Source organism: Salvelinus fontinalis, chromosome 4 (assembly GCF_029448725.1).
Source record: "Salvelinus fontinalis isolate EN_2023a chromosome 4, ASM2944872v1, whole genome shotgun sequence".
NCBI lineage: Eukaryota > Metazoa > Chordata > Actinopteri > Salmoniformes > Salmonidae > Salvelinus > Salvelinus fontinalis.
The window spans coordinates 79,551,211-79,569,394 of record NC_074668.1 but is presented as its reverse complement, the minus strand read 5'-3'; the positions used below and the strand labels follow the sequence as shown (position 1 = coordinate 79,569,394).

The 18,184-nt window shown below is 44.1% G+C and overlaps 1 protein-coding gene across 3 annotated transcripts in view; it reads right to left on the bottom strand.

Annotated features, from left to right (window-relative positions):
- Positions 1–48: 48 nt before the first annotated feature.
- LOC129854478 (solute carrier family 12 member 4-like) overlaps positions 49–18,184 on the bottom strand; it is a 53,193-nt gene continuing 35,057 nt past the window's right edge. For all 3 annotated transcript variants that reach the window (XM_055921560.1, XM_055921558.1, XM_055921559.1), the window contains exons 9-24: positions 15,874–16,038; positions 15,604–15,702; positions 15,329–15,386; positions 14,948–15,122; positions 13,456–13,574; positions 11,632–11,730; positions 6,532–6,651; positions 6,306–6,410; positions 5,943–6,111; positions 5,496–5,691; positions 5,050–5,219; positions 4,616–4,747; positions 4,280–4,387; positions 2,612–2,799; positions 1,442–1,575; positions 49–1,104 (exon numbers count right to left, since the gene is read on the bottom strand). In XM_055921560.1, the coding sequence (XP_055777535.1) occupies positions 1,013–1,104; positions 1,442–1,575; positions 2,612–2,799; positions 4,280–4,387; positions 4,616–4,747; positions 5,050–5,219; positions 5,496–5,691; positions 5,943–6,111; positions 6,306–6,410; positions 6,532–6,651; positions 11,632–11,730; positions 13,456–13,574; positions 14,948–15,122; positions 15,329–15,386; positions 15,604–15,702; positions 15,874–16,038 (2,129 nt within the window). In that variant the 3' untranslated portion in view covers positions 49–1,012. The remainder of the gene's footprint in view (positions 1,105–1,441; positions 1,576–2,611; positions 2,800–4,279; positions 4,388–4,615; positions 4,748–5,049; positions 5,220–5,495; positions 5,692–5,942; positions 6,112–6,305; positions 6,411–6,531; positions 6,652–11,631; positions 11,731–13,455; positions 13,575–14,947; positions 15,123–15,328; positions 15,387–15,603; positions 15,703–15,873; positions 16,039–18,184) is intronic.

Sequence of the window (18,184 nt, the reverse complement as noted above, 5' to 3'; positions counted from 1 at the left end):
TTTTATGAACACATTGATATATCTGAAGTCAAGATAGTTCAATTCTGGTTGAATAGGGAAATTAATTATGATTTTATTGCTAAATTCAGATAAATACTCTTCGCCTTTACAGCTCTTGCAGTCTACAGAAAAAAAAAGGAAATGTGTGCATCTGCTACTCTGTTCAGGTGGCCCTGTAAGTAGTCTTCATGCCTATAATAATGACTTTTGTACAGAAATAGCAGATTAAATGTAATGTATAATTGTCAATGAATTAAAACCTCTTCTCTTTCAACAATTACAAATCATAATCCAGTAAAATAATGTTTCAATACAATCTCTGGCCTCCACATTTACAAGCACTCTCTGCGCCATCTGTTGAAATACCCCAACTGGCATTTCATTATCTACAATCCGAAAAATCTTATCCTGATCAGGGGAAGGTTGAGAAAATAAATAAGAAAATAAATACAAAAGTTTTTATTCCACCAACCATAAAAAGGTTGTGAAAAAAGAACTCAAATTGGCACTCTACACAGAGGCCTTCATACGGACCACCCAAGACTGTGCTATCTGGCAAGCTAATCCTTGATGAGGGAAAGCCCACCATCATTTCTTTGCTGCAAACCCAAAAATACTGACTCAGTCGACATAGAAAATTCATGTTCGATGGATGTATGTGTAAAAGTAGCAGTTGTTAATGGTCTCCTATTGCAGAAATAGGTTTGTGAATGACCCAAGCTTTAGTTGCCTTGGCAATAAGGGATTCATGAGGGAATTATAGCATGTAATCTTTAAAGGCTACTGTCCTCATGGAAGGCAATACATTCCGCAGAAATGCCAGGCAAATTATTATTGCTTTCCACAATAAAAGTCCTCTTAATTCCATCATTAATTGGCACAGTTTGTATGTACTGTATGTTGAGGATCGGCTGGATGCTGCTGCCGGTGCTGCAGTACCCCCGGTGGTCGGGGTGGAATGTCTCCTGTCGAGGCAGTGTCATGACCTGTGACCAGAGTGGTTTCTGATAGGTCAGGAGTAGATAGTGATGACCTCTCGTCCTCCTCCTCTCACCAGAAGCACTCTCTCCAGACCTTCCGTCAGCACCTCCAGAAACTCCATATCTGGGCCAGAGTTAAGCACTGTTATAACCAGCAACTCTGCATCAGTGCACCTGCGATTACATCTGCAAATCTGTGTACGCAACAGATTTGATGTTCAGCTTAAAAGCCAGTAGTCTTTCATCTCGGGTCACATTGCCAAATCTTTCGTGTATGCTGGCTGGCCATCTACTCCTACTCATTCTTTCACACAACTCATGCTACACTCAACCCCAAATTACACTCCCCAACCCCATAATGAGCCCTAAAACATTGTCCTAAATTTTTTTATATTGTATCACACAGACCTCTAAGACCAGTGTTGTCCAGTACAATGAGAGCAGCTGTTAGTGAAGGATACAGTTCTCGTCTCCGTCTGTGTTGCGTGGCGGCCCCGGCATGTTGAGCAGCACCAGGCGAGCATCATGGGACTTGTTGACAATCACCTCGTTCAGCTTCACTGCCGTGTGCATCCGCCGCACATTGGACTGGTCCCTGGGACACAACCACAAACAGATGTTACAAATGCAATCCAGAACATTAAATTATTTAAAGGGATAGTTCACCCAAATTACACATTGGTTTCCTTACCCCGTATGCAGTCTATGGACAACGTATGACAGCAATCCAGTTTCCCTGGCTCTGTTTCCACATGCTCATGTCATGGGACCGATATTATAATTTTTCACTCATCGTGTTCAAATCATCCGAAAGTATCTACAATTGATTTTGAACCTCAAAAAAGTTCCTTATAGAAGTTTTGAACATGATGCGCAAAAAATGTGAATATTGGTCCCATGATTTTAATGGGATTTGTGCCACAAATGCTAAAACGTTAGTATGTGGAAAAGGTGCCAAGGAAACTATACCAAAGCATGGATTGCTGTCATACCTTGTACATAGACTGCTTACAGGGTAAGAAATCCAATATGTCATTTTGTAATTTGGGTGACCTATACCTTTAACAATGCCGTGGAATAATGTTCAGATATCCAACAGTGGACAGCATGAACCAACTCAGTCATAAAGCAGAAAGACATCAAGTGCAGTCCACATAACAAAGCACACCCCACCCCTCCATCCAATCCATTGCATGGAATTTACAGACTCTGAGTGATCAGAATAACATATCATTAAAATACATTTACAGACAGAGTGATCAGATTAACATATTACTCACAGGAATTTACAGACAGAGTGATCAGAATAACATATCATTAAAAGGAATCTACAGACAGAGTGATCAGATTAACATATTACTCACAGGAATTTACAGACAGAGTGATCAGAATAACACATCACTCAAAGGATGAACCATTCTCTGTCTGCAAGATGACAGAGGAAGAAAAAAGAGAGAGAGGAGATGAGGAGGAGAGAGGGAAGAAGGATGACTAGCGAGAGTGGAATACCTCAGATGGGGCCGGATGAAGATTTTCCTAACCACATGAAAGGCCTGGGGGTTTTCCTAGTCAGATAACGTGTCTCAAGAAAAACTCCTGGCCTTCCAATAGACCAACAACAAGTGACTCACGGTTTGAGGCTCATGAGTTCTCTGAAGTTCTCTGGTGCGTTGTTCCTGTTCCTCCTCTCTGCCTCGTACTTCTCCTTGGTCCAGGTCATCTGGATCTTATCAGCTACAGGCTCCACCACCTCCTCCTCCTCGTCTGAGTACAGGCTTCCCATACGGATCAGAGAGTGTCTGTCCTTTACCAGCTGGGCCTATAGGGGGCAGAGTGCAGGCGATACAATGTCCTAATGTCCATACTAGAGTGACTTGAAATGCATGGCCAAACATTGCTTCATTTAATGCTAGATTAACACTAAATATACAAAAGGGTAGATACACTAAATATACAAAAGTATGTGGACACCCCTTCAAATGAGTGGATTTGGCTATTTCAGCCACACCCGTTGTGGACAGTTGTATAATCGAGCACACAGCCATGCAATCTCCATAGACAAATATTGGCAGTAGAATGACCTTACTGAAGAGCTCAGTGACTTTCAACGTGTCACCATCATAGGATGCCCCCTTTCCAACAAGTCAATCCGCCCTGCTAGAGCTGCCCCGGTCAACTGTAAGTGGTGTTATTGTGTAGTGGAAACATCTAGGAGAAACAACGACTCAGCCGCGAAGTGGTAGGTCACACAAGCTCACAGAATGGGACCGCCGTCCTCGGTTGCAACTCTCACTACCGAGTTCCAAACTGCTTCTGGAAGCAACATCAGCACAATAACTGTTTGTCGGGAGCTTCATGAAATGAGTTTCCATGGCCGAGCAGCAGCACACAAGCCTAAGATCACCATGCGCAATGTCGAGCATCGGCTGGAGTGGTGTAAAGCTCACCGACATTGGACTCTGGAGCAGTGGAAATGCATTCCCTGGAGTGATGAAACTCACTTCACCATCTGGCAGTCCAACGTACGAATCTGGGTTTGGCAGATGCCAATGAGAATGCTACCTGCCCCAACTGTAAAGTTTGGTGAAGGAGGAATAATGGTCTGGGGTTGTTTTTCATGGTTTGGGCTGGGCCCCTTAGTTCCAGTGAAGGGAAATATTAATGCTACAGCATACAATGACATTCTAGATGATTCTATGCTTCCAACTATGTGGCAACAGTTTGGGGAAGGCCCTTTCCTGTTTCAGCATGACAAAGCAAGGTCCTTACAGAAATGGTTTGTTGAGATCGGTGTGGAAGAACTTGACTGACCTGTAGAGAGCCCTAACCTCAACCCCATCAAACACCTTTGGGATGAATTGGAACGCCGACTGTGAGCCAGGCCTAATCGCCCAACATCAGTTCCCGACCTAACTAATGCTCGTGGCTGAATGGAAGCAAGTCCCTGCAGCAATGTTCCATCATCTAGTGGAAAGCCTTGCCAGAAGACTGGAGGCTGTTACAGTAGCAAAGGGGGGACCAACTCCATATTAATGCCCATGATTTTGCAATGAGATGTTCGACGAGCATACTTTTGGTCATGTAGTGTATTGGTTCCCAGCCCCAGATTAAACCTACTACTGGACTAAATCACACTTTCAATGGAGATTCTCCAACTGAGCATGCTTAAATACAGGAGAAGACATCTGGGTCTGGGAAACCAGCTCAATATGTCCTTCACTGTGGTCTACAACTATTGTTATGTATGTTTGGTCTGACAGGTGTAATTCTGTGGATGTTTGTTGATGTGTAATATGTACCTCTCTTTCTCTCTCTGCGCTGGACAGCCTCATCTGTCTGAGCATCTGAGATCTCTGCTCCATCATCAGAGTCCTCTCATACGTGTAGGCCGAGATGTCGCTGTCATGCTGAAATGATTAACATGGTAGTATGTAAATACCTGACCTTTGAAAACACTAAGGGGAGAGAAGTGATTTAAAAATGGAAACTCTTAGTTGGATTGCATGTTTGACTCCTGGTATGAGGGACTTCTCTACCCATCTCCTCCATAATGACATAATTAGATTTAAGGAGGTTCATCTCTCACCGTCTCCACCATCATTACATAATTAGCTTTAAGGAAGAACATCTCACACCATTTCCACCACCTCCACCTCTGCCTCTATTCTCAGCTGGTACAGGAACATAGCCAGGTCCTTCTTCATCTGAATACTGTTGTCATCCATCTGGGCCACAGTGAAGATACGCATCTTACACTTCCTCCAAACCTGAAACACACACCATGGTAAGAATGGAGTAGTCTAGCAGTTAAGAGCATTGGGCCAGTAACTAAAAGGACTCTGGTTCCAATCCCTGAGCCGACTAGGTGAAACATCTGCCGATGTGCCCTTGAGCAAGGCACTTAACCCTAATTGCTCCTCTAAGTCACTCTGAATAAGAGCGTCTGCTAAAATGTAAATGTAGATCCTTTTCTGACCAAGAAATCCCTTCTTCTTTAGTCTCTCTCAAGTCATGGTGGCCAACAGTAAATGCTCCCAGAGTTTCTGCATTGATGTGCGCGGGACTTTACCTTGTGCTGTTTGAGCAGGAAAGGTAGCAGCATGAGCATTCCTCCGTCATGGACGATCCACCACACATCGATGGTGCCATCTGTGAAGCGTTCGTGGTTGCTGGGGTAGAAGGAAACGTTCTTGGGTACCATCAGGGCCAGGTGGGCTGCTGTGGTACAGCGGACTGTGTCTGTGGGGAGGGGCACAGAGAGGTAAATATGTTTACTTTGTGTAATATGTAATGTAATACAGTTCAATGCTGATGCTATCAGTTAACTAAAGAGTCAGCACGTAATGTTTCAAATATTATACAGGCTGAAGGACAGCACCAAACCCACAGAAACATAGAGATGGCCAATGCTCTCATGGAGAAACTGGGATGAGGTTATGGTTTGGAATATTATTATGGGAACGGGTCAGATCTATGTGTAGGACCAGGCTAGTTTAAAGTAAATCAGAGTCTTACTAATGAATGTCTTCCATGCGCGGGGGTCTTCACTTTGCCTCCAGCCATAGGGCCATCCCATCACCACTGTGTTGTGCTTCATGCCCCCCAGGCCACATGACTGGATCAGGTGGGCAATGCCCTCCCTCACCTTGGACGCCACAACCACCTGGCAGAAACCCTTCACCCGCTCGATCTCCATCATGTTCTTTACGGCCTGACGAGGTTGAGAGCAGACAATGCAGGTAATCATAAAGCTGGTAATAAACTCCCTTATTCTTATTGGCACAGAGGAGACAACAGCTTATAGCTGTATAGCTTTATAAAGTGGACTGTATGACCGAGCGAGGAAGGTAACAGCCTTCAAACAATCCTGAGCTGATTCAATAAAGCTACAGTACGGCAAAATGTATTTTCCTTCTACACACATTAGGCTATCGGAGAAATAAGTTACAGCTCTATCCCTACCTGCTCAGAGGCCTGTGTTTCTCCGTAGCTGTCCAGGAACTGTCCCTGGATGACAGAGCCCACTATGGTCAGGCCCTTCCCTGCCTTCAGCTGGGAGACAAAGGTCAACAGACGGGGATACTTCACATGGAGGTCCTCATCCAGCTTCAACAGCACCAGGACCTGGGGCCTGGAGAGTGGAGGGGCAAGAGAGACAAAGAACATGAGAATCTACCTGGAAGTACTAATAAACAACTAAAAAACAACAGTAGAAACTGTAGAGTGTTAGAAAGTACAGAATGTATGAAGAGGAAGAGGTAGTTATGCATATCTGAAGTTGGAGATACCGGATATCTAAGACTATGGATGAGGAAGGATGTTTACCTCCAGTTTTTAGTGTGAGGTGGTCCATGCTCCAGCCGTAGCAGAGAGTAGCGCGCTGCACTGAGGGACAAACCTCGTATCCCATCTCCCCACTCCTTCTCCGCTCTGAGAGAGAGACAGAGAGAGTGACAGCATCAGAATATATACTCTGGCCTAAATAGATAACTCATACATTGACCGAATGATATACAATTATGATATGAGACGGGTAAGAGTCCAGACATACCCCTGGTACTCAATGTACTTGTAGATCATGCCAGCGATGCACATGGCCACGATGGCATAATACCAGGAGGAGATGAACATCAGAGCCAGACACATACTCATACCCAGAAAAGACAGAGCCCTGTGGGGTAAACACACAGATATAATGTAGTACTCTTTATACTATACTATTGGACGCATGAAAGGAGCTGCACCAGTTGTGGTCGTTCCAAAAAGCACCCTCAGACGGTACAAAGCTCAGTACCCGTTTAGCAAAGAAGCCAAAAAGGGTATCATTCCCATAGTGCATTAGTTGAAAGAGGCGCTCTGGTTCTCTGCCCGAATTTGCCCTGTAACACACCAATTTTACCTGCAATTAAACCATCTGGTGAATATCGTTTTGTGCGAGACAGAATAGTAAACGATGCTGTACATGCTAGAGCACCCCTCGTGCCTAACACTGTTACCATTTTATCCCAGGTGCCTCCAGGTAGTTTGTTTTTTAGTAATTGATTTAGCTCATGCTTTCTTTCTTTCTTTCTTTTCTCTTCTCTTCTCTTCTTTTGTTGATCCTGGAGGGAGTGTTTTGGTTCAGTATGTTGACCATTTGTTGGTTTGCTCAAAATCAGAGGAGATATGTCACGAGGACACTCAGGCATTGTTGATTTTTTTGGGCAGAAAATGGTCATAAAGTTTCCCCCAGTAAGATGCAATTATGCCGGTTAAATATTTGGGTCATGACATTACTTCTGAGGGTCGCGCCCTCTCCACTGGTAGATTAGAGGCAATTAATAAGTTCAACCGCTGCAGGATTGTATTTATGGGAGAAAGATGGAGGCAAGTGCAGCTGTGGTCTGGACTGGTGAGATGTTCTGATATTGTGGCAATGTCTCTTCTAACCTTACATGTGCCCCATGTGGTGGAGGGAATTATTAATCAGGCAAAAACGGCTCATTTGATGCCTGCGAGACTGCTAGACTATCAGAACATTCTTAACCCTTCAACTCTTCTCCCTGCAGCAGAAACCGGTGAAGACCATGACTGTGATTTAGCTATTGAAGCTGACTGTAGCTCTAGGTTGGACTTGAGAGACACCCCATTAGACAATCCAGACTTTTAGTTGTAGTTGTAGTTGGGTCTGCCCAGAGAAACGAAAAAGGGAATCAATTAGTTGGTTATGCTGTTGGACTGTTTTGGAAACTGTGTAAAGTTCTCGACTCCCCTCACACGTATCTGCCCAGGTTTGACTAGAGCTTATATTTTGCTCTGTTAACATTTACACTGATAGTAAATCTGAGTTCGGTGTTGTGCATGATTTTGGAACATTGTAGAGGAATAGAGGGTTTTTGACCTCGTCTGAAAAACAGATTGCACACAGTAATCTTGTTTGGTCTCTCTTAGAGGCGGTCCAGCTGCACTCCTCTGTTTCTATAATCAAGTGTCAGACGCATTCTTCCTCTAATGACAACATTCCTCTGGGGAACATTAAGGCTGACCTCGCAGCTACATTGGCTGATTCCTCTTCTGTTTCCCCCTCCTTCACATGGCAGCAGTTCCCGCTTCCACTAACCCTTTCTCTGTTAATGACTCTGCAGGCAACGGCTGATGCATCAGAGAAGGACGCCTCGGGTGTATGGCTGGATGAGTGGAGCAGACCAGCCATGCCCCGTTGTACTTTCCAATTCCTTGCCAAATTGTCACATGGTCAAAAAGAGGGATGGTGGATCTTGTAAATAAATGAATAAATAAGGGAAAGGGGGATACCTAGTCAGTTGTACAACTGAACGCATTCAACTGAAATGTGTGTTTCCGCATTTAACCCAACCCCTCTGAATCAGAGAGGTGCGGGGGGCTGATATTGGTGTACAGTAGGTTTTACTGTGCTTGCAGGACATTTCTCTGGTGGTGGGGTTGTACAATGTTTTATTTGCATGACTAAAAATGTTGAACCAAACTCTGAAAACAAAATTGTTTAAACTAATTGGTGAAACAAGCCTGACATGGGTAAAGGTGCTTCCATTGGCACTGAGTATGAGAGGCAGATCCCAAACAGTCACTGGTCTCTCTCCACATAAGGTTCTGACTGGCCATCCCATGAGGATGACTAATGCACCTTTTCCCAAGAACAGGTTGTCCCTGCAAGGAATGGAGGAAGACATGGTTGAGAATTGTGTCACCCTTAAAAGTGTTCTTAAGAGACTTTTCCCCCGGGTGAAGGTGTCTTTGCCGAACTTGGCAGGTGGAGCTGAGCACTATTTCAACCCAGGTGATTTCGTGGTGGTCAAAGACTTCAGGAGAAAGAGTTGGAAGGACCTCTGTTGGAGAGTGCCGTACCAAGTTCTTCTGACCACCTCCACTGTGGAAACCTGACAGAGGGTGAGATAAATCCTGAGCCAAAATGACCAACACAGGCCTGGAGTAGTGCAGAAGAGGGTGAGATGAGTCCTGAGCCAAAATGACCAACACAGGCCTGGAGTAGTGCAGAAGAGGGTGAGATGAGTCCTGAGCCAAAGGGACCAACGCAGGCCTGGAGTAGTGCAGAAGAGGGTGAGATGAGTCCTGAGCCAAAATGACCAACACAGGCCTGGAGTAGTGCAGAAGAGGGTGAGATGAGTCCTGAGCCAAAATGACCAACACAGTCCTGGAGTAGTGCAGAAGAGGGTGAGATGAGTCCTGAGCCAAAGGGACCAACGCAGGCCTGGAGTAGTGCAGAAGAGGGTGAGATGAGTCCTGAGCCAAAATGACCAACACAGGCCTGGAGTAGTGCAGAAGAGGGTGAGATGAGTCCTGAGCCAAAATGACCAACACAGGCCTGGAGTAGTGCAGAAGAGGGTGAGATGAGTCCTGAGCCAAAGGGACCAACGCAGGCCTGGAGTAGTGCAGAAGAGGGTGAGATGAGTCCTGAGCCAAAGGGACCAACGCAGGCCTGGAGTAGTGGCCCAGAAGTAGATGGTCATTGGAGAAGGAGAACCCTGCTGAACCCTGCTGGCCTTCATAACCAAGAGGATTGATGGAATGGCCACTACCAAGTGTTCTGATGAGTATGACTGTCTAAAGGGTCTGGGAAATAAAGCCTCAGTGTTCTGATGAGTATGACTGTCTAAAGGGTCTGGGAAATAAAGCCTCAGTGTTCTGATGAGTATGACTGTCTAAAGGGACTGGGAAATAAAGCCTCAGTGTTCTGATGAGTATGACTGTCTAATGGGTCTGGGAAATAAAGCCTCAGTGTTCTGATGAGTATGACCGTCTAAAGGGACTGGGAAATAAAGCCTCAGTGTTCTGATGAGTATGACCGTCTAAAGGGACTGGGAAATAAAGCCTCAGTGTTCTGATGAGTATGACTGTCTAAAGGGTCTGGGAAATAAAGCCTCAGTGTTCTGATGAGTATGACTATCTTAAGGGACTGGGAAATAAAGCCTCAGTGTTCTGATGAGTATGACCGTCTAAAGGGACTGGGAAATAAAGCCTCAGTGTTCTGATGAGTATGACTGTCTAAAGGGTCTGGGAAATAAAGCCTCAGTGTTCTGATGAGTATGACTATCTAATGGGTCTGGGAAATAAAGCCTCAGTGTTCTGATGAGTATGACTGTCTAAAGGGTCTGGGAAATAAAGCCTCAGTGTTCTGATGAGTATGACTATCTAAAGGGACTGGGAAATAAAGCCTCAGTGTTCTGATGAGTATGACTATATAAAGGGTCTGGAAAATAAAGCCTCAGTGTTCTGATGAGTATGACTATCTAAAGGGTCTGGAAAATAAAGCCTCAGTGTTTAATGAGTATGACTGTCTAAAGGGTCTGGAAAATAAAGCCTCAGTGTTTAATGAGTATGACTATCTTAAGGGACTGGGAAATAAAGCCTCAGTGTTCTGATGAGTATGACTATCTTAAGGGACTGGGAAATAAAGCCTCAGTGTTCTGATGAGTATGACTGTCTAAAGCAGGGGTGTCAAACTCATTCCACGGAGGGCCTAGTGTCTGCAGGTTTTTGGTTTTTCCTTTCAATAAAGCCCTAGACAACCAGGTGTGGGGAGTTCCTAACTAATTAGTGATGTTAATTCATCAATCAAGTATAAGGGAGGAGCGAAAACCCGCAGACACTCGGCCCCCCGTGGAATGAGTTTGACACCTGTGCCCTAGGGGATTTGTTAAACAACAGGCTTTATATTTTTACTAGTTAATGTCCCAGGGACAGTTAGTACAGAATAGGTCAATGCAACCCGATTGTGGTAAGAGCTATGGAAACAAAAAACTTTAGAGATTTATTTACCTCTGGGTCTACAGATCCTTTGTGTATGTGTGTGTGTATTTTAGATTTTACAACCCAGAGTGAAGGGGTTTGAAAGGATAAAGTGTCTGGTTTTATGTGTTGATTCCGCTTACTTTAATAGACGTATTTTGATAGAACCTCCTTTGATAGTTTAAGCCATAATCTAATGCTTACCTTAAAATGTAACATGTAAATGTGAGGGGAAATGTTGTTGTCTGAAGAGCTAGCATTGAATTGTAAACAGCATCTCCTCTCACTCTATCTTGGTTCGTGCAGATGACTGTGACCTTCTCAGACCAATTGGCAGAACGGCCAGAACATTGTTCTGGGAATCCAAAAGGAGTATCTCAGTTTCAAGGTCCCAGCTTTGAGAGAAGCCTTGTCAGTCACATGCAGGAATATATGACTTGTTTGTATAGCACTATAAAAGGACTGAGAGGGAAAGCCCTTTTCAGAGTTTTCATCAAACTTGGATTGAGAATGTGAACCTCTCCAGTCGTGATAATAAAGATTGATTCCTTTACATTGAGTTTGAGTGGTGAATTTCCACGACAGGTGCTATACTTGTTCAGCTACTGAAGCTTATTACAGTGAAGTTCCTTCTTTCTAGGTTACCATCAGAACACCAGAGAACAAAATGCCTCTCTAGCTGGAGTCTGCATAAAGTCCTCCAGTCAGTCAACAGGATATTTTGATAAGCTTCCCAATATGTCACCTGAGGAAGCAAAGTAGATTATTCAAATTGAGTGAAAGTGTACCCAACACCCACGCTTATACAAATGAGTGTTACATCACTCACATACAGCATGCACGGATACACAGCCATGCCATGCACATACACCTGTACTGTACTTACCAGTGGTAATATTTAAACCTAGGCCTCCAGTTGGGTGTCCGTAGTAAAGTCTGCACAGCACAGGCTAAGTTCACAAACAGATAGCACATCAAGAAGAACCTGTAAAAAAAAAATCACACACCAAAAAATGTAATTCAGTCCAAACCGGTTTAGGCATTTAAATATTGATTTGGAATTCCAATATATTAATTTTGCAGTTATGTACTTGTTGCAGGATGTATAGGCCTGGTAGTCTGCTAAAATACATCTCAACTGATGGCAAAACACAGAAGCACAAGAAAGTGCATGTGCGCAACATCTATTTCTATGGGCACAAGCACTGTTCACGACACAAACTGTTCACACCCCTCTTGTTGAAGTAGAGAATATTTTTCAGGTTTAAAGCTTATTTCCTGCAGTTCTATACATTATGCCATGTCTAATCTGTATTCATGTGATATTTGTGTGACTCGAACATTACTACAAAATGTATGGGCTAAAAAACCTAGCTAAAAAACATTAGCTGAAATGGGCTAGTTGATCTGGACATTTCTGACATGTTATAAATAGTTCTCTAAGGTATGCAATGACTGACATAACAAGAGGAATACTGATGATGCACTACCCAATTTAAAATGTTTACCTTGTGCATTCAACTATTAGAACTTTCAACAGTAAGTTAAAAGCCGGACTGAGTTTCTTAAAATATAATTAAAATAACTGGACCCACAGTTTGTGAACCACTGCACTTGGTGACCTTCCACACAAAGCCACTTGTGCTGATTGTGTACAGAGTGCCTGGCTGGAATGAGGTGTTTCACTTGTGAAGTGGTTGTTAAAAAGCAAGTGATTTGATTAAAGTATAATTTAGCAGACACTCTTATCCAGAGTGACTTACAGGAGCAATTAGGGTTAAGTGCCTTGCTCAAGGGCACATTTTACATTTACATTTAAGTCATTTAGCAGACGCTCTTATCCAGAGCGACTTACAAGTACATACATTCATACTTTTTTTCATACATTCATACTTTTTTTGTACTGGCCCATCCCCAGATGATTTACCTAGTCAGCTCAGGGATTTGAACCAGCAGCCTTTCAGTTACTGGCCTGAGGACCATAATGTTTTTTAAACATCTGTGAGATGGTTATGGTTTAAAATGGTTTCTGGTTTATTAGCAGTGTTTGAGAAGGGAAGTCATCAAGAGTATGTTTCCTCCCATGTAAACTACATGACTTTGGCTGATGGGAGTAAGTTCAGCAATTCATTTTTAATTAGATTTTTTACCCCTTTTTCTCCACAATTTTGTGGTATCCAATTGGTAGTTACAGTCTTGTCTCATCGCTGCAACTCCCATACGGACTCGGGAGAGGCGAAGGTCGAGAGCCGTTCTTCTTCCGAAACACAACCCAACCAAGCCGCACTGCTTCTTGACACAATGCCCACTTGGCCTGGAAGCCAGCCGCACTAATGTGTCGGAGGAAACACCGTACACCTGGCGATGGTGTCAGCGTGCACTGCATCTGGCCTGCCACAGGAGTCGCTAGTGCGCAATGGGACAAGGACATCCCTGCCGGGCAAACCCTCCCCTAACCCGGACAATGCTGGGCCAATTGTGCGCCGCCACATGGGTCTCCCGGTCACAGCCGGTTGCAACCTAGAATCTCTAGTGGCACAGCTAGCACTGCGATGCAGTGCCTTAGACTTCTGCGCCACTCAGGAGGCCTCAAGTTCAGCAAGTTCACCCAACAGATCGTTATATGATTTGAAATAATCCCTATTTGCCTGCTTTTAAATAATCATGTTTGATGTGTGCATGTCTGCGTGCATATGTGTGTGTGACTCACATGGAGAGGATGGGGGCCACCATGTCCAGAGAAGCTATGAGGATGCCCAGCTCAGCGATGAGCCCTGTCAGTAACAGTGCCCAGGTTGGCTCCCCATTGGCCTTGCCATGACCAAACACCTGCACCAGAAAATATAAAAATATACACTTTATAAATACATTCTTTTTTTTTGTGATGGTTTGTTTTTTATTTGTTTTATTTTAGGCTGATTGTTGTATTGTAGCGAATGGGACCAATCAATTATGGATTTAGTGGCCTTAAAGGCCTACTGCAGTCAAAATTCAATTTTTCCCTGTGTTTCATATCAGATTGTACAACAGCTGATGAAACTAACACTGTAAAGGTGGTATGTGAAAACATTTGATCAGTGTTATTTCCTGATAGTTACTGGTTGAAAATACAATCTACACAGGACCTCCTAATCAGCAGGTTTGCATGGGCGGGAGTTTCGGCTTGTCTGGTGACATCACCAGGCAGTAAATTGGTTAAAGTTGTAATATTTAACTTTTTGGGGGACCTGAACAAATTCACATAGAAATGTGAGTTATAGATCCGTCATTCACATTGAAAGCAAATCTAACAAGCGGTAAATGTGTTCTATGTGCACTATTTCTATGCTTCCAGTTCTTAAATTTTGTTTTTGCATATTTTACTTTCAGTTTTGTACACCAGCTTCAAACAGCTGAAAATACAATATATGTTTGGTTATGGAAAATATATTTCACAACGGTTTAGATGGTACAATGATTCTCTACACTATACGTGTGCTTTGTTTAATCACAAACTCAAATTTTTGCAACCAGGAAATGGCGGAGCGATTTCTGCATAGTGCAACTATAAAAGACCAATAACAAATAGGGTTCCAACCTCTCTGCCAATAACAGCTAGTTTCAGTTTCCCCCTCCCCACTTGGACCACTCCCAGACAGTCCTGGCTAAATTCTTGCTTGAGAAAAATGTTTTTGCAAAAAAAATCTATTTTTGTTGATTTTAATGAAAAACTATTATTGTAAGGTACTTAATTGTTACCGAGAAATGATTTGTTATTGATTGAAAAACGGGTGCATTGGGCCTCTAAGTACTGGTCCTAGGCCAGTTTTTTTACCAGAATTTTCATGGTCGCTTAAGCTGATCCTAGAACAGGGTTACATAATGTCCTTCTTTTATAAAGCTAATCCTCTTCTACCAACAATAATTTACATGTGGGAATGCAAATGAACTCCTATGTTCAGCTTCATTCAAATGAGTAAGCAAAGACAACCACAACTCTATTCTCTTGTTCACTGTAGTTTTTAGTTGTGTATCATAATGTATCTAATAGTAGGGCCACTGTGAGCACACACGGGCATAGAGCCGAGCAATGTATCAAGCAATGTGTACAAACAGTGGTGGCAGCTAGAGAAACCTTGAATTATGGTTGTTTTTTTCAGGCCACTAGATGCTTTGCATTGTATAGAAATTACACAGCTACCTGCCAAGGTGGCTGGTCCTACCCTGAGGAAGGGGATGATGTTGTCCTTGGCGATGGCCTGTAGGAGACGAGGGGCGCCGGTCAGGGACTGTAGTCCCGCCCCCACGGTGGAGAAGAAGGAGCCAATCACGATGACCCAGGGGGAGGGCCAGGACAGAGTCCCCACAACCAGGTTCTTACTGACTGCATCTCCAAACCTACAGGACAGGAGAGGACATGGACCTGTTAGCGGGGCCATTATCAATACCAACAAACACAGCATCTGAAGTTCTTTGCCATACCAACAAATATAATTACAAGCTTGTACTGTATGTTGTTGAAAAGCAGACAGGCTATTGTCTGGACTTGAATGTATCTTGTGATGTCAAAGATGTGGCCTAATGCTACAGACAAGTTCACTTACTTGTCCCTTAGGACCGCTCCTTCAATACAAGCCCCAAACAGAACCACAGAGCTGAAATCTGACGGCAGGATGTTAAGGAACACACAGAAACACATGCAGTATGGAAGACAGATGTATCTAGACATTGAACAACTTGGGGAGAACACTGCCTATTGACATGGATGAGGAAGAGCTTGCAAGTAGGCATTTCACTGTACCATTTACACCTGCTGTATCCTGTGCACGTGACAAATAAATGTTGATTTGATTTGACTATTGACTCCATGAAAGGATACAGACAAGGGTAGTAGTGGTTATAGCCAAGATGGTTCCAATAGGGATGGACTTCTGAGCATCTTTCAGATCTCCTGATCTGTTGGAGCCTGCCATGATACCTACAGTACAGGGACATGAAGGACACACATCAGTTACTGACAACTCTCAGAATGTTGACTCAACCAATCAGTGAACAAAAATGTCTCTGGGTTGCCAGCTGGTTTATTGGTCTGGTGTTGCCAATTCATGGTCTGGGTTGCCAGTTATGGATCTGGGTTTCCAGGTCTTACCTGTGGCGGAGGGAAAGAAGATTCCCACCAGGAGGGTGAAGGAGGTAGCGATGTCAGCTGAGACGTACAGGCCGAAGCTCTCCACAGCCCCGTGGACGTCTACTGAGGGCAGACCTGCCTTCTCCAAGATCTGACCCTTCTCCAGGTAGTCTCCCCACATGTTATCTAAAACATACATCAGGAACCAAGTTTATAGAAATGCTAGCATGCCATCCACAAAGTAAGCAACGTAATGCATCCACCTAACGGCACGACAACACCCACCAAAGCTCTACAGCATCACAAATTATTGTTATAATAACAGAAAATGTTTTACAAAGTATATATATTCACTTTTTAGATAGCTAAATCACTATAAACATGTTGTACACAAAGTCTATGTTTCACTGTAATTAGATGTCATCACTATTGTAAAATGGTATAGCAGTCAGGTGTCTTTTGTCTTCGTCTTGTCCCGTGTATATATCTTTTTATATATTTTTTCTTCGCATATATTGTTTATATTTTTCTTAACCCCAACTTCAACATACTCTTCTGCAACCAGCCTCATCCAATGTGGTATGGATCTGCTATTTTCTTTACTTCAGAACCGGAACAGAAGCTAGCCAGCTAACTAGCTACTAGCTAGTAGTCAGCTAACCACTGCTAGCGGTCATCAGCTAACCTTCAGCCTGGACAACTCCTGCCAGTCTGCACAACGCGATTCAACCCAGAGCGTATCGGACTTCTTATTCTCCATATCCCCAGATTCCTACCGCAAGCTCTGAACCTCTTCACCTGGATCACCGCAGCTATCTTGCGGCTATCCGATTGGCTTCTCCTGGCTAATGTCTCTGTCCCGAAGCAACCACCAATTAGCCTGGAGCTGGCCACTCTTTGGGCTACAATACCTATTTTGCCAATTGGCCTGGACGCTTTTCTACACGGAGCCCTGCTGATCCATCACGACTGATCTGCTAACGTAACCGTATGAAGGGGCTACAACTGACTTCTTCCGTCACGACATCCCTCTAAGGCCCTTCTGCTAGCCTGCTATCCCCGGCCCGCTAGCTGTCTGTATCGCCGTGTCTCCAGCCCGCCCAGCTACTTACTGGACCCAATGATCACTCGGCTACGCATGCCTCTCCTTAATGTCAATATGCCTTGTCCATTGCTGTTTTGGTTAGTAATTATTGCCTTATTTCATTGTAGAGCCTCAAGCCCTGCTCAATACGCCTTAGCTAACCCTTTAGTTCCACCACCCACACATGCGGTGACCTCACCTGGTTTAAATTATGTTTCTAGAGACAATATCTCTCTCATCGTCACTCAATGCATAGGTTTACATCCACTGTATTCACATCCTACCATACCTTTGTCTGTACAATATATTATACCGTGCCCAGAAAACGTCTCCTTGTACTCTCTGTTCCGAACGTACTAGACGACCAGTTCTTATACTTATCCTTATCCTACTCCTCCTCTGTTCCTCTGGTGATGTAGAGGTTAACCCAGGCCCTGCAGTGCCTAGCTCCACTTCCATTCCCCAAGCGCTCTCATTTGTTGACTTTTGTAACCGTAAAAGCCCTGGTTTCATGCATGTTAACATTAGAAGCCTTCTCCCTAAGTTAGTTTTATTCAATGCTTTAGCACACTCTGCCAACCCGGATGTCCTAGCCGTGTCTGAATCCTGGCTTAGGAAGACCACCAAAAACCCTGGAATTTCCATCCCTAAATATAACATTTTCCGACAAGATAGAACTGCCAAAGGGGGCGGAGTTGCAATCTACTGCAGAGATAGCCAGCATAGTTCTGTCCAGGTCTGTGCCCAAACAATTTGAGCTTCTACTTTTATAAATCCACCTTTCCAGAAACAAGTCTCTCACCGTTGCCGCTTGCTATAGACCACCTTCTGCCCCCAGCTGTGCCCTGGACACCATATGTGAATTGGTTGCCCCCATCTATCTTCAGAGCTTGTGCTGTTAGGTGACCTAAACTGGAACATGCTTAACACCCCGGCCATCCTACAATCTAAGCTTGATACCCTCAATCTCACACAAATTATCAATGAACCTACCAGGTACAACCCCAAATCTGCAAACACGGGAACCCTCATAAATATCATCCTAACCAACCTGCCCCCCAAATACACCTCTGCTGTCTTCAACCAGGGTCTCAGCGATCACTGCCTCATTGCCTGCGTCCGTAATGGGTCTGCGGTCAAGCGACCACCCCTCATCACTGTCAAACGCTCCCTAAAACACTTCAGCGAGCAGGTCTTTCTACCGACCTGGCCCGGGTATCCTGGAACGATATTGACCTAATTCCCGAC